Source organism: Ammospiza caudacuta, chromosome 18, assembly GCF_027887145.1.
Source record: "Ammospiza caudacuta isolate bAmmCau1 chromosome 18, bAmmCau1.pri, whole genome shotgun sequence".
NCBI lineage: Eukaryota > Metazoa > Chordata > Aves > Passeriformes > Passerellidae > Ammospiza > Ammospiza caudacuta.
This window is the reverse complement of record NC_080610.1, coordinates 15,119,553-15,142,126: the sequence shown is the minus strand read 5'-3', so window position 1 is coordinate 15,142,126 and position 22,574 is coordinate 15,119,553. Positions and strand designations below refer to the sequence as shown.

The window sequence follows — 22,574 nt, the reverse complement described above, 5'->3', positions numbered from 1 at the left end:
GGGCTCTTCTTGCACACACATCCCACCATCTGTCCTGCTCCACCTGGCACACACTGCTCTTTATTCTGGAGACTTCAATTAGAGAACTTCAGCTTTTCATCTCTTATTTGCAAGCAGTGATGTGAAGCATCAGTCAATTACACAATTGTACAATCAATTTGGTGCAGACTTGATATACACAACTTAATATGTTTGCTTGCAGCAGGGTTTGCACTCAGCTACACACAAACAGTGACATGAAATGTGAATTGAACTGTTTCAGCTGTGCACATGCATTCACACATGCAGATACTCCCAGACTTGGTGAGGATAATTGGCTGGAATGTGTGGAGAACCAGCCTTTAAGGGCTGCCTGTGACAGGGGCTTCTGTAAATGTGGAGACCTGCTTGGCAGAAAGGGCATGTGTAATTTGTTTTAAGTGTGCTGTAATTGTTTCTGGGCTTTCCACTGTGTGTTTTCCACCACTGCTTCTGAAATCTCCTGGTGAAAGCTGCTCAGTGGGACTAGAATGCAGAGCTATTCATGTCCAAGGAGCAGGGATTTTAAGTATCTAAGGTAATTGTAGGGTAGGGGAAAATAACCTGAGCTGATGAATATCAGAAATCCTCCACGCTCTCCAGGAGGAGCTGTCCTGCCCTTAAAGCACCAGAGCAGGCAGCTCCATGCAGGGGCATCCTCCTGGGGGGTTCTGACTGTGACACCCAGCTAAACATTCCAGTTTCTGGTCAGCCTTCAGGAAAACAAGGTGTGTGTATCTTCTCTGGTGCCCTCCAATTTCCACACTCCTCAGGTATGAAAGGTGCCTGAACAGGGACCCATTTCTATCTTCAGCTCTTTCTGAGAGCGCACTCAAGTATTTTTAAACTGCACTTTCTTTATTGAATGTAAAATGTGTGACAGTAAAGTATTTAATGAAATATTGCTGGGTTTATTGAAATTTCTGGAAATTTACTGCATAAACCAGCGCTGTGGTGTTATTTAAATAAGACTTTAAAAGATTTTCTTAATTTTTTTTGGTCTTGTTAGTGAATGTAGCCATTGAAGATCAATATTGTAATTGTTGGTTGTAAAAATTCAGTATTAGGCACAGAGCCTGCAACAAGATGTAGAGTCACGATATGGATTAATAAAATTAAAATGAATTTAAAACCCCCCATACTCTGCAGAGGAAGAAGGCTCAGGCAGCAGCCACAAGCACTCTGTGCTGCAGTTCCCAGAGCAGGGCTTGGCTTAGGGTGCACAGACATGGGTGCCTTAGGAAAGGGCAGCTCAGGACCTGCTCTGCTCCTTCTGCTGACTCAGGTCTTTGTGGAATGCTTAGGATTCTTGTTTCCTCCCATCAGTAATGGCCTGGTAGAGAACTGCAGCCTCTGCACAGCCCTGGGGTCCCTGCAGAAAATGAGGAGGGGATTCTGCAGGCACACGAGACATAATTCTGATTGTCTGGTGAGCAGTGTAAGGCTGTTCTGCCAGTCCTGTACTTCTGTCTGTCGTGAGGAATTGTTCAGTTGATGTTGGATTCCTGGCACTCCGCACTCCTGTTACTCAGCCTTGCTTTTCTTTCTATCGGTTCCCAAACATAAATGCATGAAGAAACTGTGTTTAAGTCAGGATATTCTTGGCAAGTATTTCAGCTTTCTAATTTTGTGGGTGTTCTTTTGCTCATATGTTTGACTATGTTTTGTTCTTTACATCTTTGCAATCTTCATGTATTGCTTTCTCTGGAAGCAGAGCCATAAGTGAGGAGGGGACAGGGCAGAAATGGAGACACACGGAGTGGTGCTGCTGAAAGCCTCAGACATGTCAGTCTGTTGGGCACAGCAGCTCTGGTCTGTCCTTTTGCTGTTAGAGTTCTTCAGCTTGAAGTGGCTCTCTGCTGTCCCTGTGTTCTTCATTGCATTCTCCTCTCCGGGCTCATTAAACGCGTGCCCCAGGGGTGCAGGAGCAGGGCTGCTGTGTGTCAGGAGGGTGAGGCAGGGAGCAGAGCTCTGTGCCTGCTGCAGCAGTGACACAGAGGAACCACGGTGCCTCTCACCTGTGTGGTACCTGCAGCCTCTCACCTGTGTGGTGCCTCCCCATGTCACCTGCAGCCCTGGTGCCTCTCACCTGTGAGGTGCCTCCCCATGTCACCTGCAGCCCTGGTGCCTCTCACCTGTGTGGTACCGAATCAGCTGCAGCTGATGGCCCGGGCCAGCCCTCCGTGCGTACTGCTGCCCTGTGCCTGGACTGTCAGTAATCCTCCTCTGCCCCTCCTTCCCTATCCCCCAGTGCTTAGTGTGGCTGTGGGTTTGGTTTATTTATTGTTTGCTTTTTTTTTCCTGATTTTTCTCACTGTAAACTTTGTGGTGCCCATTGCTGCTTTGCCCTTTCATGTTCAGGCTGACATCATTTTGTGAAAAAGTGTCATATCCTTTTATCTAAATACTTTTCTCTGTAACTATTACTTTGCTGCCTTTTCAGGTGGGAGCTTGCCTTTGTTATAAGATCTTTCTCTGATTGTTTTTGTATCACTTGGTAACATAAAGATGTATGTGTTCCTTGGAGGCCTTTTAATTTAAATTATTTCTTTATGTGTCTGTCAGTGTGAATAATAAAACATCTTCAGGATTGCTCATCTCTCTCCTAATGAATGATGAGGTGTCATGTGTTCTAATATCAATGATTAATTTACAAAAGTTCGAATAAACTTCAGTAAAATGCGATATTCAAAGAAAATATTGTGTCATGAGAGCTGAGTGCTGTTGTCAGAAGGCTTTGTGTGCCTGTTGGTGAGGCCCATGAAGGCAGCTGGGGTCGCAGAGTGTGTGTGTGAGGGATCCCTGCCCAGCCCTGAGCTGGGTGCCAGGGCAGGCACGAGAGGGGCAGCAGCAGTGAGTGACCCCAGGCTCTGGGGCTGTGCCAGCACTGCCTGCTCTCGCTGCACCTGTGCGGGCTGGAGACCCCTTGGTGCTGACACTGAGCTGCCACAATTGCCCTTCAGGGCAGCCCCAAGAGCTCCTGATGGTCAGGCCTGTGAGAATGATGCATTCCTGTTGGCTTTGGTTTATTGCCCAGCTTTGGGCAGAGTGGCTCATGCCAGGGCCTGGGATTGTTTCTGTGCTGCTGGTTCTTCTCTAGTGGAGCAAGAGCTCCCTTTGCAGAAAACCTTCAGAATGTAACAGAACAAAGCTGTGCTTTGCTGGGCAGGCTGTGATGTTTCACCTTGCAAAGGCCTCTGTTCAAACACATCAATAATGACTTGTCTTTCTGGTCAGGCAGATCCTCATGAAGTTTAAGCATCTTGGCTCAGAGTACTTCCTTCTTTGTCTGACTCAACACTGACAAATTCTTGGTTTCTCACTGCAGAGGTGATGCTTGGTAGTGTTCACAAAAAGAATGATTTGAAAATGTGCAGTCCTTTTAGAAGTGATGGTGCAGGTGATTTGTCTGCATCTTTGAGAAGTTCAGTTTGCTTTATTCAGCATCTGCTGTTGCTAAGTGTGTATTTTACTCTTTAAAATACTTGAACTTGTTTGACATTATCTTACAAGAAATGAAGAGTCACCTTTTCACCAAGAAGCTTTTCAGTGTGGTCTGCAGCCTTGATGTCTAAATCATCTTTCCCTGACTTTCTAAAAAGGTCTGCCGAGAGATGCAGAACTGGAATGAGAGTTGGAGTGGCTGGGGGAAGAGGGAGAAGTTGGCAGGTTGGGAACAGCATTGCTCTTGGAGAAGAATGATAATTTCCCAAGGATGAAACAGTCACAGGGAACGTTATAAAGTGAAGCAGGCAGAGCAGTCTGAAATGCTAATAAGGAGAGGACTTAAAAAGAAATTGGCGATTTTGGGCCTTGAAGCCATTTTTCTTTTTAATTTGTTACAGATAAATGCATGACTCTTGGGTTGCAAGGTTTTATTTTTGCCTCCCTCTTTGTGACACATCGATTTGGCCTTATCACTGCTCTCTGGGTACTTGCCCTTTAGAATGCTGCTGGCTCCCAAAAGCAGGAGGCTTTTTTGGGAACTGTTCTTCAGTGGTGCCACAGCACAGGGAGGAGAGATAGGCTGCATTCTTTGATTGCTGATTATGCTGATTTTCCTCTTCCAAGCAAGTGGGTGAAGAATAATGGGAAATCAGTGTGAATAGTGACAGTTACTGGCTAGTGATCAATTGCTGTTTCAGCCTTGTGTTGCACAGCTGGGTAGGGAATGTTGGGATCACTGGAGAAGTCTAAATGCAATCATGCATCCATAAGGAGAGGCTCCTTTGGAAGAACGAGCTCACCTGCAGGGCAGAAACACCCTTGGACTGCTGCTGGGGCAGGGGGTGACCCTCACCCTGTGTCTGTGCTGGGGGTGATGGCTCAGCCTCCTCACCTGCCTGTGCAGGTGTTCAGCAGGAGGGTGGGCTGGTTTGGTGGAGGTTGGGTTTTGAGTATTTATTGTGGGTTTGGGGTTTTTTAATTTTATATGGCAAAGCAGGGGAAGTCTACAGGAAAATCAGACTGGTTTAGTCCTCAGCCTCCCCTTACTTCTTGCCACTGTCACAAAGCTGCTGGCAGTAAAGCAAAGCAAGCCTTAATCCAGAAGTGAAAAGTGCACTGCTGAGGAAGCTGAAGCTGCCACAAGGCTGGCAAAAGAGGGAAGATGGGGAATCATCCTTGGGAAGCTCCAGTTTGGCTGTGGAGGATGCTGGAACCTGAGCATGGAACGGGACAAGCAGCCTACAAACCCTTCAGGATGGAAATGATCCCACTCAGATCTTCAGTCTGAACCCTCTCTGTCTGTTGTGACTCAAAGGGGCAGAGCAGATCATCCCCCTGGTAAAAACTGGCTGAGCTGCACCTGGGGAGGGACTCACTCTGTTCATAGCATGGCTTTAAAATGCCTCCCTTTTGAGCATCAGCAGCTTCAGCCCCTTAACTGGGTTAAAGCTGAAATACCTTAATTTTTCAGAAGTGAGCATGAAACTTCATTGGAGCAGACATCTCCCACAACATTACTTTCCAGAGCTGAAAATATATCAGGCTAGCAAATTTTTTTTTCTCTATACTTTTGCTGAAATGATTTCAATTCATAGCAAACCTAGAAGAGCAGAAGTGTTCAGAAGATTCAAGGAGAGCAGCTGAAATGAACTAAAAAGGTAAAATTTCTGGCCTTGCTGAAAAGAACCACTTATCTCAATCCCCAAGATACAGCAACAAATTCCATCTACTGCATTACCAGCCTGAGCCTGCAGCTGGGAAGGCAATTTCCCTAAGAAGTTGTTCCCTTCAATCTACAAGAAAAAGACAATTTACTTTTTTTTAATAGTAGCATTATGTAATTGATTGGAAGATTTTTATATCTCATGAATGCTGGATGATTGTGGATTGAACTGTTTTAAAAATAAAGAACTGTGAGGGCTGAAATCCCAAGGATCTGGGAATGGAGAACGGAGTCAGTGGGCTGGCAGATTCCTTCAATTTTCTGAAGCCATGGTCAATAACTGCAGTAGAGCTGAGCCCTGAGGAGTGGTCTGAGAGCTGCTGTTCCATGACACTGGAGAAATAAAGGTGGGAGGCCTTTAGCCAGGGTGCAGTACAGAATGAGTGCCCTCATGAGCAAGGCAGTGTGACTGAAAGGTGGGTGCAGCAGGGGCACCCAGGTGGTGCTGAGGGATTCGTGCACAGGCTTTGGCTGTGCAGGAGCAAACTGGGCATGCTGCCTTTGCCTCAGATGCTTTCAGACTCACTGACCTACAAATGGTTTGCTTCTGCCATCAATGGCAAGTGTTTGTTGAACTGCGTCAGCCAGAGGAAGGTTTACTAAGGACACAGGACAGAAAACCATCCTGTGGTAGCATCTCAGGTGGCCACAGAGTGAAATCCTGAGCAGCCTCCACAGCAGGAGGAGTCAGACAGTCCCTGTGGCACTGTGGCACTGAGAAATGGTCACTCCTGGCACGAGCAGGGCACCACCACCAGGGCTGGCTGGTTTCCTTACCCTGCTGGATCCTCTCCTGGGAGCAGTGCTGCTTCTTCTGCTGCCAAGGTCTCTGTGTGGAGGCGTTTCCAGACACAGTGGGACAGCAAAGGTCATTTGCAGCTCTTGAATTTATCTTTTGTCTTGATGCTGTTTCCTTAAGAGCGCTTCAGTTCCCCACCCTCTGTTTTGTTTGATGTACTTACAGTGAGAGAGTCACTGTGTCACTCTTGACTTAACATCCAGGTGGGTTATTCCTGTGGAACTTGGGTTATGAGGTTGTACATGGAATGTAATATTTAGGATACATTATATAATTTAAACCTTTAAAACATTGCTTTTCTGCTGAGTCTCACTCAATAACAAACAAAATGGTAATCTTCTGCAATTCTGCCTTTGTAAAAACATGCATAATTTTTTTACAAAAATAGTCATGCTTGTAATTAAGGATGCTGATAGTTGTTTTTGTATTTAATTTCCTATCCTTCTGAATCCTTAATAAACTTTTACGGTCAAAATCCAGATGGTACAGCAGAGCTCAGTGTTGTTTTTGAGACTTTTTTTTGTTTGTGCTGATTATAACTCTCCCCAGATAAAAGTTTAAAATGGTTTGGGTTTTTGGCCTTTGGCTGTTTGGAAAGCTGCTGGCAGCTTCCAGCACAAACCAGTTCAAATTCAGTGTGCATTCCCAGCTGGTGCTGGGGGAAGGGCACTTTGAGGGGACCAGTTTGCCCCTGCCCAGAAATGGAAAGCCAGTGCACTTATTCCAGCTGTGAGGGTGGTTCCTATTTCCATAGGCTTTCCATTCACCGTCTCTTCCTTTATTTTCCCTGTTTGTGTTGCTCTCCTGTTCTGAAGAGCCACTGATTTACAGAATCTGAGGAACATTGTCCTGTGGGGATGGGGAATGCAGAGGAAAAGTTTTTAATTCCTCAGATAATTAAGCACTAAAATAAATGATAAAAAAATTATGAGGCGAAACACTCTGTTAATTTTAATATAAAAATAATGTACTTTTCCCTGTGGACCACAAGGGAGGGAGCTGCAATCAAAATAAGGGGAATAAAAAATTGAATACTCAGAGTTTTTTCCTCTTCAAGTTGCTTCTTTGATGCCTTGCTGTGCTTTGCCAAGATGTTGGGAGGAGAATGAAATGAGTGGAATTTATAAATGGGGAAGGATGCTGTGGGCTGGGTGAGCTGAGCAGCACACGGGGCCGAGCTCCAGCCCTGCAGCTCACTGCCCCAGAGCCAGCAGGGCAGGCAGGAACCTTTGCTGGAGCATTGTCCACAAAAGGGGCTTGAGAAGCTGCACTTGCTGTCAGTCAGTGTCTAGAGAAAGAGTGGGAGCTCAATGCTCAAAAGGCTAAAATGAAGGTGGTTTTGTGTGTAAGAAAGCTCTGCAGTTACTCTTTATTAAAAATGATCTTTACAGCAGATCTCGGATGAATTTGCCCCCTCTGGGGGGTCACAGGATTTCAGTGCTCCTGCAGTTCAGTCTCAGATGCTGCTGTGTGCTGGGGCCATTTTCCTGGTCCTTCAGATAGACTTGATTTCCAGTGCTTTGGGGTTTGAGGGGACCTTAATTAAATTTGTAATGTAAGGTTTTATCGCAGTTGTTTATTGGAAGAGGAGTTCCTCATTTTCAAGATGTATAGAGAGGGATTTTGTGATGCTCTGAAACTCTTGTGTAATCTTTCTTCCTGGCCTCTTCCATTCTGAAATGGGTTCCTTCTGAGTGGAACCCTTATCTAGGGTTAGTTGGTTTCAGTTTGTTGCTGATTTTTAGGGGATTTTGTGGATTATCTTCTTTTAAGAAGCCAGATAGTTTTTCTTTTTCATCTAGAAAGTCTTTTGCTCTTTTTTTTTTTTTTTAAACTTCACTTTGTTTTGCATTATGTTAGACCTGGAGACCCTAACCAAAATCACAGCTTTGGCATTTTAGGTGCTGCTCCTACATAAATAGTAAGATATGTTGGTTATGTTTGCAGTCTATAGACAAAGGGTAAGGGGAAAGAAACAGTAATACTCTTTATTTTTTGGACGTAGAACAGCAGCACAGGAAACGGGGCTTGTCTGAGGTTGGACAGAGTGGGCTGCAGCACCTAAATGGAAGATTCATGGTTAGGAGTAAGTGGCATCAGTTTAGGCCACCGCAGCACTCGTGAGCAGATAAATATTTAGGTTAGATGCTGAACAGAAAAATAAAGACTACTAAAGCATTTGTGAATTAGAGCTTGAGAAACTGGGTTGTCTTTGGATACCTTTGTCCCCTTTCTGAATAAGGGTAAGGATTTGAGTTTGCTGTGGGGAAAATAAAAAGGCAATTTATTTCATAATTAGGGTAGAGAATGTGAGCACAAAGGTCAGCTGTTCAAACGGGAAAGGTGACACTGTATTTGCATCTGTATTTTTAAAGTTTCTGTATTCTTTGGGACTGCCAGCTCCTAGAAAGGATGCAGAGCTTGCCTGCCTCAGGTAATTGCTGGCTGGCAGAGTTAAAATAGGTGCCCTGCAGTGGGAGAGGCTTGGGGCCATTGGAAATGTTCTTTGTGTGCAGTGATGTACAGCCTCCAGATAATGCAGCTGGATGAGGGGGACAGTGGAGGGTTAGGCAACAATGAATCCTGAGGGTGATTTACAGAAAAACTCTTTATTCATGTGTAAAGTGAAATAGAGGGGACTCTAAATTGGATGCAAATACAACTCCTTTTGAAGTCCTCCCAGAGTGATGTAAAGGAGCTGTTGTGTAAATGCCTATTGTGCCAAAAATTTTTAAAGTGGAATTCAGCCTTGTGTCGGCAACCATTTAGTGTCCATGTATTGCTTGAGAGTGCTGAGAAGGTTGAAGTGAACTCTGGGCCGTCCATTTGCAGCATCTGATGTAAAATCATTGCATTGGATTCCTGCACAGGTGGAGCTTGCTGTAATGATCAGATTTTTCAGATGTGCCTGTGCAGTGATCTGGGGTTGCAGGTGCTGACTGGGTCATTTTGTCTCTGATGATAAATGTTCGTTGCAGTGGAGATGTGACCTTTGGCACGTGTAAACCTCCACAAGCTACTTCTCTTGATCTGGCTGTCACGCAGAATGTACCGTAAAGCATTGTCCTCCAAGCTGATTGGATAAATCATGTCAGCCTAGGCCACCTCTGCCTGGACTGATGGAGTTTATTGCCACTAATCCCAGCTGCAGCACCATCTAGCCCCTCAGTAAAGTCAGCCAGGTTATGTCACAGTATGACCTGAAGATCTGATCTCTTAAACTCTGCTTTCCTTCCAACAGTGACCGAGAGTCGAGGGATCCTGGAGAGCATCCAGAGGTTTTCTTTGCTGCCCACGTACTTGCCGGTGACCTATCGCATCCACAATGCCGATGTTTCCTTCTTCCTTAAGGAAGCCAACCAGGATATTATGAGGAACTCCAGCTTGCAGTCCCGGGTGGAATCCTTTCTGATTTACAAATCCAAGAGCCCCCCCATGTTAAACGCCAGCTATGGGCCTTTTTCCATCGAACAGCCAGTGCCCCAGGACTTAATGCTGTCCTCAAATCCCTTTGGATCCACCAACAAGTTCACGTACAACTGGAAGCTGCAGGCCTACATCCTGAGCAGCAAGATCTACCTGAGCAAGCCGCGGGTGCAGGTGCTGTTCTACATCGTGGGCAGGGACTGGGACGAGTACAGCCCCGCGGAGCGGCTGCCCTGCCTGCGCGTGTTCGCCTTCCGCGAGACGCGCGAGGTGCGCGGCAGCTGCCGCCTGCGCGGGGACCTGGGGCTCTGCGTGGCACAGCTGGAGCTGCTGCCCAGCTGGTTCAGCCCCCCCAGCGTGGTGGCTGGCCGCAAGAAACAGCTGGAGAGGTCTGAGGGGAGCCCCGTGGAGCTCTACTACTCCATCCAAGCGGGGGATGAGAGAGGGGAGTGCGCCAAGGAGGACGTCAGGAAAAGCAGCGGGATCCGCTCGGGGCGCAACGACATCGACGAGTCGGGACCTCCCCTGCAGAGGATCGGAAGTGTTTTCCTTTACCAGACACATGCTGCCCCTTCTTTAACTGAAATGAGATTGGATAATAATATTGTCATCCAGTACGCACCAAAGACCGTCAAGCAAGGGGACATTCTGACTTTCCTTGTGTCTGTTGCTAAAAACTCCACAGAGGATCAGTTCACGCTGAGGTAAGGCTGCTTTGTGTTTCTTGGTACCTTACTTTTAGTATCTCTGCTCTTGGAAGTCACTTTCTCTGTGTGAATGGCCTAACAGTCCATCAGTTGCTGCTCTCCAGTTCTCACGTTGCTCTGTCTGATACCCCTCAGACAATTCATACAGTATCTCATGGAGTGGAGGCCTTTTGCTGAAGTTCTCCTTTGAGGAATGCTTACAAAAATTGAAATGATAGAGCTGGGACATATCTATGTACTAAGAGGCGATAACATCTAAAATTCTTGAGAGCTGGAGTTTGCAGTTCTCCTAATCTCCCACTGGACTCATGTTGAGATTAATGAAGCTTAAATCCACAGAGTTATTTACAGGAAATGAGCAAGAACTGGGCATTTAGGTAGGATTCACATGTTTCAGCATCTCTCATGTTTCAGCTTGTTGTGAGCTCTGTTCTGTATTGCAGGGTGTCTGAGGTTCCTAAAGGTTATTGATCTACCAAAACAATTTCTGGAAGCGAGAAACTGCCCCGGGGGTGGTGGTTGGTGTTTGGATGTGACATCAGGTGCCACATTGGTTCACCTCATTCTGTCCAAGCACTGAGCTGTTCAGGGGCAGCTCCCTGTAAGCACCTGTACAATCCAAGCCAGACCAGCAAGGACTGGGCTGGGGCACGGAGCAGGTGTGTGAACTGTCCAGTGTCTTTTCTTTCCAAGCTTGCTCCTGTGTTCAGCACTGTAAACTGTGGGGCTGATGAGTGGGAAATCCATGTCTGCAGAGAATATTCCATTTTTGATCCCTTACCAATGACTCGTGCCACCTCCTCCTGAGCTGAAGGTCAGTGTCACACTCTGGCTTCTGGGGTGAGACTGATTTGTCTCAGGCGTTTGTTCTAGAAGTAGTGAGTGTGCCAAAGCTCCCAGAACGTTCCTAACACAGCAGGTGCATCCTAGAGGGAGCAGTGCCCTTCCCACTTGTGCAATGCCACAGGCTGGGAACTGCGTTCATACCCAGCTGTGCTCAGCACCAGGGACACCTCGGAGCGGCCACCTAAGAAACCCTGAGAGGAAACTCCTTTCTCTGGTGGTTACACATCTCCCATGCCAGGTTGGAAATGGAACATTGATGGGCTCACATGTCTGCCTTGGCTGGAGTAAGGATAACTCAAATCGGGCACCACTGGCCTCAGTACTAAGAGCTCAACTCAGTAATTTTTTCCCCTTCCCCCAGGGAGATTTGTGGGGAAATGGTTTGCCCTAAAATCAGGACATTTTCCCTTTGCAGGTGTGTGATGTATAAACTGAATAACCACAGCGCTTGGTTGCTGACTCAAGGGCAATTATTTCTTTTTCATCTGAGGGAGAGCAAGCACATCTCCTCACCATATCAGTTGCTCATCTTGTGAGTCAATCCAAGATTTAAATTGTGTCCTGAGTACTGATTTCAATCCAAGTTCCTCATAGCAAGTGTTAAGGGATGGCTTTGTCTTTATTCTCTGCACTAATGACTTAATCACAGCAGCAGACACGGCAACTTCTACATTTGAAAATAGCTTTAAATATAAACATTAAAAGCAATTAAGGTAAAAAATGTTTATTGTTTTTACTCGGTAAATGGAGAGTCTGAGAGATCTCACTTCAAAGCTTCTCTGTTTCCATGAGCTGTAATCCATTAAAAGTGGAGCTGGTTACAGCCATGATAATTGTTACATATGGGTTTATAAAATTTTCAAAAACCTTGCTTTATTTAAATTAGAATGAAAATGCAGCACCTGAACTTTTTAAGGAATACTTCTAAAATGAATTTTCTGGAACAAAAAGGAAAAGATATGTTTGAATTGTAGCTTTTTATTCAGAGATCCAAGGTAGCATAAAACAAAAAATAAGCTAAAAATAGGGAGTGAATATCAGTTCAAAATGAAAAGTGTGGCATTCTTGTCTTAAAAACAGCACTTTGGTGTTACCTTTTAAAAGCAGACTTTTGTAACAACTTGCTGTTGCTTTCTTGAGTTTTGATTTCTCGTGACCTCCTTTTCTGAGAGCACCTGGCTTTCAGATTGTAAGCTGCTGCAGTGTCAGAGTGGGTATAATATTGTTTAATTGTGCTTCTAGGGAGCCACTCCTCCCTTGGATCTGGGTACAGCATCTCTGAGGGGTTTTGGGTTGGGTTTTTTTGGTCAGAATTGTGATTTCTGTGTTCATCCCTCCATGGCATGTTCTCCATCTGTCTGGTCTAATTCTGATCTTTTCTGACAGAGGAAGAGATCTCTTCCCCCTCCCCCAATGTAATTGCTTTATGAGAAAAAATTGTATTAATTTTTATTTCAAACCAGTCCATTATTTTTCGGAGTTCTGCCTTGAGTGGCAGCAAGATTTGGAACTGTATTCATGAAGTGAGGCCAAGGGCTGCTGGCAAAATGCTTTTACCACTGCTTTTGCTCCAGTGGACTGGAAACTATGGCTTGAACAGATGGAAAATATAGGATATACAGGTCAAAAATGAAGGAACAGACATGCAAAACAGCCAAAAGTAAAAAATTACTCATCACTACTGAGTATTTTCTGGTTCAGAACTATTGTGCCTAGAGAAACCCCATCCCCTTTCTAACAGGAAATTGTCTTCAAGGGGAGCCTTCTAGAAACTTCTGAATACTAAAAGATTTAGGGAAAAGTACCCTTGGTTTTTATCTTGTGCTGTTCTGCACAAGGGAAGATTTAGAGGTGTGAATGTGGAACTGATGGACTGTTTTTAATTTTGGGAAAGAGTTGGCCCATAAGAGCCAAGGCCTAGGTTTTTTTTTTTAATGAGATGAGAAAATTAAAAATATTTGTCTTGACTCCATATGAGTGTAAGAGATAGAGCAAAGGAAGGAGATAAAATATAGATGATGGGTAAATATGGAATATTGCTGTAGCTTGAAAGCTTCAGCTGGGCCTAAGGAAACTGAGGGATTTCTCAGCCTCATCCAATGCTTGCTTCCCCTTTTTCCCCTTCTTTTCCTGTGCTGCTGGCCAGGGATGGCTGAAGGCTCTTCCTTCCCATCATGGGTGCTGAAAGTTTCCTGGTGTTCGTAGAAAATATTCCAGTCTGCCTTGTTTTGCTGTTTTTCTGCAGTCTCATGGTGCAAGTATTGGAAACTGAAGTGAGATCTTTATTGGAAGCGTTTTTGCTGAGAAAGGAAATCGTGAAGTGTAATTTCACGCCAGTCCTTCCAAATGCTCTCAGCGATTCCAGCCTCAAAGCTCCGGTGTAGCCCAGTTCCAGCTCCTGTTTGCAGCACGCCCCAGTTCCGCTGGGATGAGCCCTGTGCTGTTCCAGAGCTGGCAACGCGTGTGCGCGGGGACCCGCAGTTCCCAGGGTCGGGCTTTGCTGAATGCGCCCTGCACATGCAGCTCTTTCTTATTAGCTTTTGTTTGTGTTGCTGGGCCTAATAAACATAACCTTCTGATTTGTTTTCAAGTCATCAGGATTGATGCTTTCTGCTCGCAGCCTTTTAAATTTGTTTCCCTATTTCTGGAGATGAATCAGCAAAGAAATTAGAGAGCTAGAATTGCCTTAAGCTACTGAGTGTGAGGCCTGGATGCATTCATGAGTGGAAAAAACAGCAGCTTTTTTACATTTATTCAATTTCTAATTATACTTCATGAGTATTCTCCAGTATTGGAGGTTTACAAGTTTCTATTTCAACCTTCAGTCATTCCCTGTGTGAGGGAATGACTGAAGGTTGAAATAGAAACTTGTAAACCTCCAATACTGGAGAAAAGTAAAGGGTTTTTTATAAACTATCAATGCTGTTTCTGCATTTGTAAACCCAAATTGGGGTTGGACATCTGTAGGTACCAGTTTTATAAACTCTTGGGAAGCTTTGTGCCTTCCCTCTGGTATTTTTAATGATGATAATTGTGGGAATACAGGGACTGGTGTGGAATTGTGGTGGTGAATAAAGCAGTGCTTATTGATAATGGGAAGATTTTCTCCAAAAGGTCCCAAGAGTTTATGTAACATGAGCTTCTTATTCTCTGTTTTATCTAACAATCAATGGACAATAATCCAGCAAACATGAAAAGGGCTGCATAAATACATGAGGGGAGCAGAGTCCAGATCATTAGCACTCAATTTACACAGCAAGAACATTTGAACAAGACTGGCATTTTATCAAATTGCTTGTGTGCTCTTCTAGGGCTAGGCTAAATCAAATCTTATTCTTCGTGCTGAGCTGAATCACATTTAAATAGCAGAAACAAGTGGTGATCAGGAGGGTTACCAGCACATAAAACTGAGATGGGCTTTTCTCTAGGCCTTAGATTATGTGGCTATTTCATGGTACCCCAGCCCTGAACTTGTACCTCCTCTGCCAGATTGAAAAGAATCCTGTTGTACACTTTTTACTCCTCCTTCCATAGCTCTGGTTCTGTCAGTTAAAACATCCTTGTCCACATTCTGGTTTAAACAGCTTCTGAAATCTCATAGCTGATTTTTCCCCCCCTCTTCTAACTATGAGAGAAAAGGGATTTAAAAAACCCAAACAAAACCTAAATTATCTCTTCTTTTGAAATCCAACCTCTGCGTTTCAGCTTTTTCACTGCTCAGTCCTGATGTAAAAATAAGATTGAGGTAGGCAGGAGTCGGACACTGTGACCTAAGAAGACAAGAGTCCTGTGTCTTTAGTGTTTTGTGACAATAACTGGTAATTTCTGTATTGTTTTGTGACAATAACTGGTAATTTCTGTATTGTTTTGTGACAATAACTGTTCTTTCCCAGCAGGAGCTGGTCAGAGGTGTTTGTGCAGTAGGGCTGGGTGGAATCCCCCCTGTGCTGCTGCCTGGGGAGGGGCTGCTCCAGCTGGCCCTGGGGGTTTCTGCTGTCTTCAGCACACTGTGCCAGTAGGAATTAACTTTCATGGCCTGTTTATGAGCTAGTCAAGCAAATATAATTTTTTCCGTCTTCTGGATGGCAAAATAGCTTTCCTGCACTGCTAAGTGACTTGCTAATGGCCCAAAATTGTCAGTGGCACTGTGGAGACAAGTGCTTCAAAACTATTGACTTCCAGGGCACTCTATTACCTCCTGTTGCACTTGCAGATTATATTAAGAAGAAAATAGTTCCTTCTGTTGAAATTATTCCAGTTAACATCCTCTGCCTTGAGAATCAGCTCACATTGCCTGAGCAGGTGTCAGAAAACTGAGAGACAGATCCAGCAAAGCATTACCCACATGAGTGGCCTTTGCAGCCATCTGTTATTTCAGGTTTATTGCACTCGAGGCCCGTTCTCCTCCTGTCAGAGCCGTCCCAGAGCCTGGCCCAGGTGTGCCTGGAGCTGTGTGAGCAGCGTGTGGGGGCCACTGGGACAGCCTGGGGTCCCTGTCCCAGGCAGGCTGCAAGGTGTGTCCTTCTGCAGGGACTCTGCCTTCTCCCCTCCTCATCATCGCTTGGAGACTGCAAACATCAGGGAGCTCTTGGCCCCGGAGCTGCACCCTTTGGGACTGCGCTGCTGCCTTGCTGATCGTGCGCTTCACGGTTCTGGTTCTGCTGCGCTCTGTGGGATTGGGCTGGGGAAAACTAGCTTCCAGTGTAACTCATTCATTTAGGGAGCCGAAGAACATTAGCAGAAATCAACTGAAGGTGGTCATAGCTGGGAAATACAGGTCTGGGTTGTTTTGTAGGTGGTTTGTTTAGAAAAGGGGAGGTTTAGGGCACTACAAATCCCCTAGTTCGTGGAACAGGTGTCAGAAGTGTTGTTTTCTCCCCCCAGACCTGCTCAGTTCTCTGTGCAGAACACGTTAGCAGCTCCTTTGTGTCAGAAATGAACCAATATGGGAGGGGCTGTCAGGGCTGTGCTGGTAAAGGCAAGACAGATGGAGAGGGTGATTGGCACTGACAGGGTGTGAGCTGCCAGGGTGCAGCTGCTGCTCCTGCCATCCATCACACTTGGGGACACGTCACACCTGGGATGTGCTCAGTGCCACTGCTCAAGGGCAGGGACTGCAGGTGTGTGAGTGACACAGGTGAGGGACACCCAGGGACTGCAGGTGTGTGAGTGACACAGGTGAGGGACACTGAGGGCACTGCAGGTGTGTGAGTGACACAGGTGAGGGACACTGAGGGCACTGCAGGTGTGTGAGTGACACAGGTGAGGGACACTGAGGGCACTGCAGGTGTGTGAGTGACACAGGTGAGGGACACTCAGGTCACTGCAGGTGTGTGAGTGACACAGGTGAGGGACACCCAGGGACTGCAGGTGTGTGAGTGACACAGGTGAGGGACACCCAGGGACTGCAGGTGTGTGAGTGACACAGGTAAGGGACACTGAGGGCACTGCAGGTGTGTGAGGGACACAGGTGAGGGACACTGAGGGCACTGCAGGTGTGTGAGTGACACAGGTGAGGGACACTGAGGGCACTGCAGGTGTGTGAGTGACACAGGTGAGGGCACTGAGGGCACTGCAGGTGTGTGAGTGACACAGGTGAGGGACACTGAGGGCACTGCAGGTGTGTGAGGGACACAGGTGAGGGACACTGAGGGCACTGCAGGTGTGTGAGCCCAGGTGAGGGACACTGAGGGCACTGCAGGTGTGTGAGTGACACAGGTGAGGGCACTGAGGGCACTGCTAGGCACACACATGTGACCTGTGCAGGGATTCCTTTGTTCATCAGCAGCGGGCATTGCACACCCAGGATGTGCTGAACGTGTCCTTCCCAGCCCCTTGCACTTCCCTAGTTACTGCTGAAAAGTTTAGAAGCTCTCTTTTTAGCTGTATTTTGTCTGAATGTGTAAAAATACATATATACATATTTTGTCTGAATATGTAAAACATTCTCATAAAATTTTGGGTCAAAGAACTCTTCCTCTAATATTCCAGTAAAACACGAGATCGCATCCAGGTAAGGATTTTTTCCTATTTCCAAAGTACCTCTAAAAATAAAGGCTAAGTACACTGAGGAATAAGAATTTTCATGGGAGGCAAAGTAATACTTGATTTGAAATTATTGGAAATGTTTGACTTTTCAAATGTTGCTTTCACATTTTTTAAGGGTAACATTAATCGAGGATGAGCACACTCATGTGAAATGCATCAGGCAATCTCAAAGTGCATTTTTGATCACAAAAAAAAATATGGAACATTAGTTTTCTACTTCTAATGGCAAATCTGAGCCCTTTCAGATTTTAAGGTTATTACTTAAACAGGTCTGTCAGATCCTTGTAACATCTTGTAAACCTTGGTAATGAATTGTCCTGTCACTTTATCAGATGTCAGGCTGCACAGCATCAATCACTTTGCAGCAGTTTCCTCTCTGCTGCTGGTCCCTCCTGGAGCCCTGGGCAGGTTCCACACACAGCACAGTGTCCCAGAGCCTGCTGTGAGCCCTGGCTCCTGCTCAGCCCTGTCTGTCTGTCCTGGCTCCTGCTCAGCCGTGTCTGTCTGTCTGTCCCTGGCTCCTGCTCAGCCCTGTCTGTCTGTCCTGGCTCCTGCTCAGCCCTGTCTGTCTGTCCTGGCTCCTGCTCAGCCCTGTCTGTCTGTCCTGGCTCCTGCTCAGCCGTGTCTGTCTGTCTGTCCCTGGCTCCTGCTCAGCCCTGTCTGTCTGTCCCTGGCTCCTGCTCAGCCCTGTCTGTCTGTCTGTCCCTGGCTCCTGCTCAGCCCTGTCTGTCTGTCCTGGCTCCTGCTCAGCCCTGTCTGTCTGTCCTGGCTCCTGCTCAGCCCTGTCTGTCTGTCTGTCCTGGCTCCTGCTCAGCCCTGTCTGTCTGTCTGTCCCTGGCTCCTGCTCAGCCCTGTCTGTCTGTCCTGGCTCCTGCTCAGCCCTGTCTGTCTGTCTGTCCCTGGCTCCTGCTCAGCCCTGTCTGTCTGTCCTGGCTCCTGCTCAGCCCTGTCTGTCTGTCCCTGGCTCCTGCTCAGCCCTGTCTGTCTGTCTGTCCCTGGCTCCTGCTCAGCCCTGTCTGTCTGTCCTGGCTCCTGCTCAGCCCTGTCTGTCTGTCCTGGCTCCTGCTCAGCTGTCTGTCTGTCTGTCCTGGCTCCTGCTCAGCTCTGTCTGTCTGTCTGTCCCTGGCTTCTGCTCAGCTGTCTGTCTGTCTGTCTGTCCTGGCTCCTGCTCAGCTGTCTGTCTGTCTGTCCTGGCTCTGCACCCCTCTGTGCTGGTGGTGCTGCATGCCATTCCCCACTGCTCTGCTGTGTGTTTGTGCCTCATTTTCCCGGCTGCTGCCTCCTCCCCCCTTCCTGTGGCACAGAATTTCCCTGGGAATGGAGTGAAGGGAGCTGCTGGTACAGAATCACAGTTTGTGCTGCTTGATCTCTCCAACCCCATCACAAAGAATACCAATAGTAATGGCCCGGGGTGGATAGTTCATTGCACAAAATAATTGATGTGTATTATGGTAGATAGAATCCGATCTAAATCTATAACAACTTTAACTGGTGAAACCAAGCCCTGGCTGTCAGTGCAGAGGTTTTGCCTGTGGGATGTTGGAGCTGCACAGCCCGAGATGCTGGGCATCGTGGCCAGACTGCTGGGGCCCTTGGACCCTCAGTGCACTCAGGAATATCCTTGGGAGCTTCACCTCTGGGGCACAGGGTGGGTGATGCATTTCTGTGTGTGATATGTTATATATCATGTGTCATACATTCAGTAGCACTGAGAGCAGGCAGAGCTTGTGCTCAGTGTTTGGGGGAAGGTGGCACATGGGGAGCCTGTGCCCAAGCCTGAGTGCTGGTTTGTTTGAGGGCTCTTTGAGTGAAGATGTTGCCATGAAAGGGACAATTCTCCCATGTCCTGGGGAGGACAGCACTGTGGGTTTGGTGCTGGGCAGGCTGTGCCGGGCAGGAGCCTCAGCCTAGGAGTGCTCATGTTTGGCTGTGCTGCAGTCAGAGAATTGAGCTCACAAACTCTGATGTGGCCACTTCAGTGGCTCTCTGACCTCTCCAGCACTTGGCTGGAGTAAGCAGGACAGACTCTGCTCTGAACTAATGCAGGGACCCTTCATTTTCCTATTATTTTTAATTGTGGGCTACCCGTTCCTTCCTCAGCTGTGCCTGCTGGACTCAGGTGCACCGTGCCTTGTAAAGGCTCATCAACAAAAGATATCTCTTCATAAATCCAGAGATCTAATGCCTGAAAGCTCTGAAGGGCTTGGGTTTAAGAATTGTCATCTTTTTGAGGAATTGCCTATTGCAAGTATTCATTACTCAAGCTAACAGATACTGAAAATGCCTTTAAATCACCTGCTGGGTTTTCCTTGCTTGTTTGCTTCATATATTGTTTTATTTCAGGGATAGGATTTCCTGCATATAGGTCCTGAACTTTTAGAGTTGATCTATGAAGGCTTTTTTCCTCTGCAGCTGGAAATGCTAATTGACTTTGCTTTATCAAATAAAAATAAATGAATTCTGTGTTGAGAGACCCTTTCTAAACCATGTCTGTGCTCCAGATTTAGCAGACAGTAAGTGCTTTGACAATGTGTGGATTGGAGCAATCTGTAAACAGTGAAAGAAAAATGTCACTCATCACCAGCTGAAGCCATTGTTGGTGGACAGATTTGAACCCAGGAGGGGAAAGGCAATTTTGGGTGTTCCACTGTTGTTCAGAGAGGTGTTCAAATAAACAGGGAGGGCCTGAAGGGGCTGAGCTGCAGCACCAATGCAAGTTCTGGCACTATTTTTGATTAATTTTCAAAATGTTCAAAAAGTTTTTAAAAACCAATTTTTTGTGACCATACAGATGTTCAGCCCTCACTGAAACGTGATAAAGAAACCAAGCTCTATGACCTGACCCCTCTGCAGTGACTGGGGCCTTACTTTGGGACATGCAGGCTCCTGTCCAGGGTGGCGGGTTCCAGGAATTTACTGCAAGTTTCCCAGTATCTCTTAATAATGAATGAATGGTGGGAATTTCCTTTATTGTATTATTCTAGCTTCTTGACCCATTTGTTGGAGGGAATATATTATTAGCTAAAAATTCCCAAAGTGAGATACCAGCAGAGAAATGCTCTATGCATGGCTATGAGGTCTTGTAATAATTAGGTGGATAAAACAATTTGGAATGCCTGAAAAATCTCATTATTTAGCTAGAGATGTTTAGGGTTTCTTAACCACCCAGAGCTGGTGATACTTTGCATCTGTGATGGAGGATAGGAAGTGCTTTGCTGTGCACTTTTTGGAAAACAGACTTCAAATCTCACTTTGGGAAGGTTTTAAAATAGGAAGCTGCTCACCACAGGCTTGCAAATGGCTGAACTAGGACCTAACTGAATAAATAAAGGTTGCTGCAGGGAAAGAACTGAAAGAGGGAAAGCAGGAGGGAAGAAAGGGCATTCCCCAAGATAAATTAACATCTGTGAAATAAGACACTTCTAAATGTATGCTAATGGCCTAAATGTTTCCATATTCAATTAAGTAATAAGTCCCGAGTTGGCAATATCCTCCCCAAACATTCATTTACTGAGAGAAGGCTCTGCTGGGACAGCAGAGCACCATAATGAACTGGTGTGGGCAGTAAGACATGATAATGCCTACTTCAGAGGGAATTACTGCTTTCATAATGCAATTTACAACAAGAATTTACTTGTTAGAAGAGTTTTTCCCCTCTTCATTATGACAGTGTAATTATGGCTCCAGTGGCTCAGAATAATTTTGAGAGGAATGAGTTACCAGAGCTTTTGTACTGAGTGTTCTCAGGCACTTTGAACACAGGACCAGGGACAGTTCTCTGTAAATAATCATCACATGAAGCCCTCACAGGGCAGCAGCCTGCTTGCAGCTCTCTCATCCTCCTTCCCTGGGCTCCTCCTGCAATGGGCTTCACGTGGTTTTCCTTCTTGCAGTGTATTTATTCATCAGTTTGATATAAAATATCAGCCCAGTTCAGCACTGACAGCTCTGGTACAGTGCTTACAGGTGTGGATTTACAGGTGCTGATGCCAGTGTCACCTGCAGGGCTGGCCTGAGTGGGTAGCACTGGCCACTTTGAGCAGCCTGAATGTTCCCTGGCCGCTTCTGAACAAGGGGCTCCATCCCTCCGGAGTTACATCCTTTCAGAATTCATGTAGATCTAGTGCAGGATGCTTCCAGTGCCTGCTCAAAGCCACAGCAATTCATTAAGTTATTGTCTAGCTGACGGTCTTTCACTTCAGCCTCTGAACTTAGCTGAGTGCATTTGAGCATGGAAATAATCCTTGATGTTCTGTGCCCCCTCTGGTTGTGTTCAGGTTTCTGTCTGTGTTTTCAGAGCAGCCAGATACTATTGCAATAACTGCTCTGAATAGACTCAATGTTTGTTTGTTTTTCTTCCTCCATTGTCTTGGGAAAAGCCTGTAAGGATGGCACTTGGCAGAGATTGCTCTGGCCTTGTCAGACAGAAGCAGACTGGCTGTAATGTGCTTTTTTCATTTCTCTGAGAGGCACCGAGAGATTGGCTGTGCATTTGTTACTTAAGACAGTATTGGTAAAATCTTTTTCAATTACGGCAGACTTCTCATCTTCACAGTGTGGCAGATGTGGCTTTTTCTAGAAGCTGAGCTGGATGTGCTGCAGCCTGGAGAGATGGCTCACAGCTGAAACAAAGCTCTCGGCTCCGGTGAGGCATTTATTCCAGCCTGAGATGAACATCTCCAGTGGCACAGTCTGGGGATGACTGCCATGGCCCTGGACAGGGCTCAGGAAGCATTCAGATCACAGCTCCTCACTGGTGGGAGCTTGTCTCCATGGCTGGCTGCAGCACCACACCAAAGTCAGGGACCAGGGACTCCGAAACCTGCCAGGGACATCTCCTCATGGCTCTGGGTGTCACCTGAAAATAACCAAACAAACTGTGTGTGTGAAGTGTAGAATGCATTCACAGAGGTGCTGACAAGAAATCTCAGTAGTCAGAGATGTTCTTTGGAGGACTGTAGGACATGCTGCTAAATGTGCTAGGAAACTTTGGAAAAACTAGAAATTATTAGTATGTGGTTACCTGCTGATTTGTATTCCTTAAATCTGAGTAAATGCTAAGGCAGAAAAAGTAGATACAAGACTTTTGCACTTAGAAGATTGATTTTATCTTTAGGCTTCATAGTGTTTTACAGAAAAACGCGACTGCATTTTGTAGTCAGGTGAGCTGGAGGAAGAGGTGAGGCTGAATTGCCCAGTGTCCAGGAGAGTTGATAATTTCCCTTCAGTGCTGCCAGGGTGCCTCACATCCTTGCTGTATCAAACACGCTGCCAGGCTGTGAAGATAGGTCAGACGATACAGGGGAACAGCAAGGAATTTTTCTCCTTTTGAATGTGATTTAATAGACTCTTCTGCTCTGTTTGCCCTCTGAGGGAGCCAATAGATTTAATACCCAATTTCTCTCATCTGCTATCAGAATGCAAATGTGATGGCAGATGAATATACTTTCAAGAATGCTTAACCTAATGGGCATGTAAAGCCTGGTAATTACCAGTTGTTTGTCTCCTTGTGTATAATGGCTTCAGTAATAGGCAGTACCACACACTGAGATCTTGGTGT

At 46.2% G+C, this 22,574-nt stretch overlaps 1 protein-coding gene across 1 annotated transcript in view; it reads left to right on the top strand.

The window, feature by feature from the left end:
- The window catches only part of LOC131565763 (transmembrane protein 132D-like), a 181,432-nt gene that overhangs the window by 31,525 nt on the left and 127,333 nt on the right, over positions 1–22,574 (top strand). Inside the window, exon 2 of the mRNA XM_058816822.1 lies at positions 9,229–10,117. Coding sequence (XP_058672805.1) covers positions 9,229–10,117 — 889 coding nt within the window. The remainder of the gene's footprint in view (positions 1–9,228; positions 10,118–22,574) is intronic.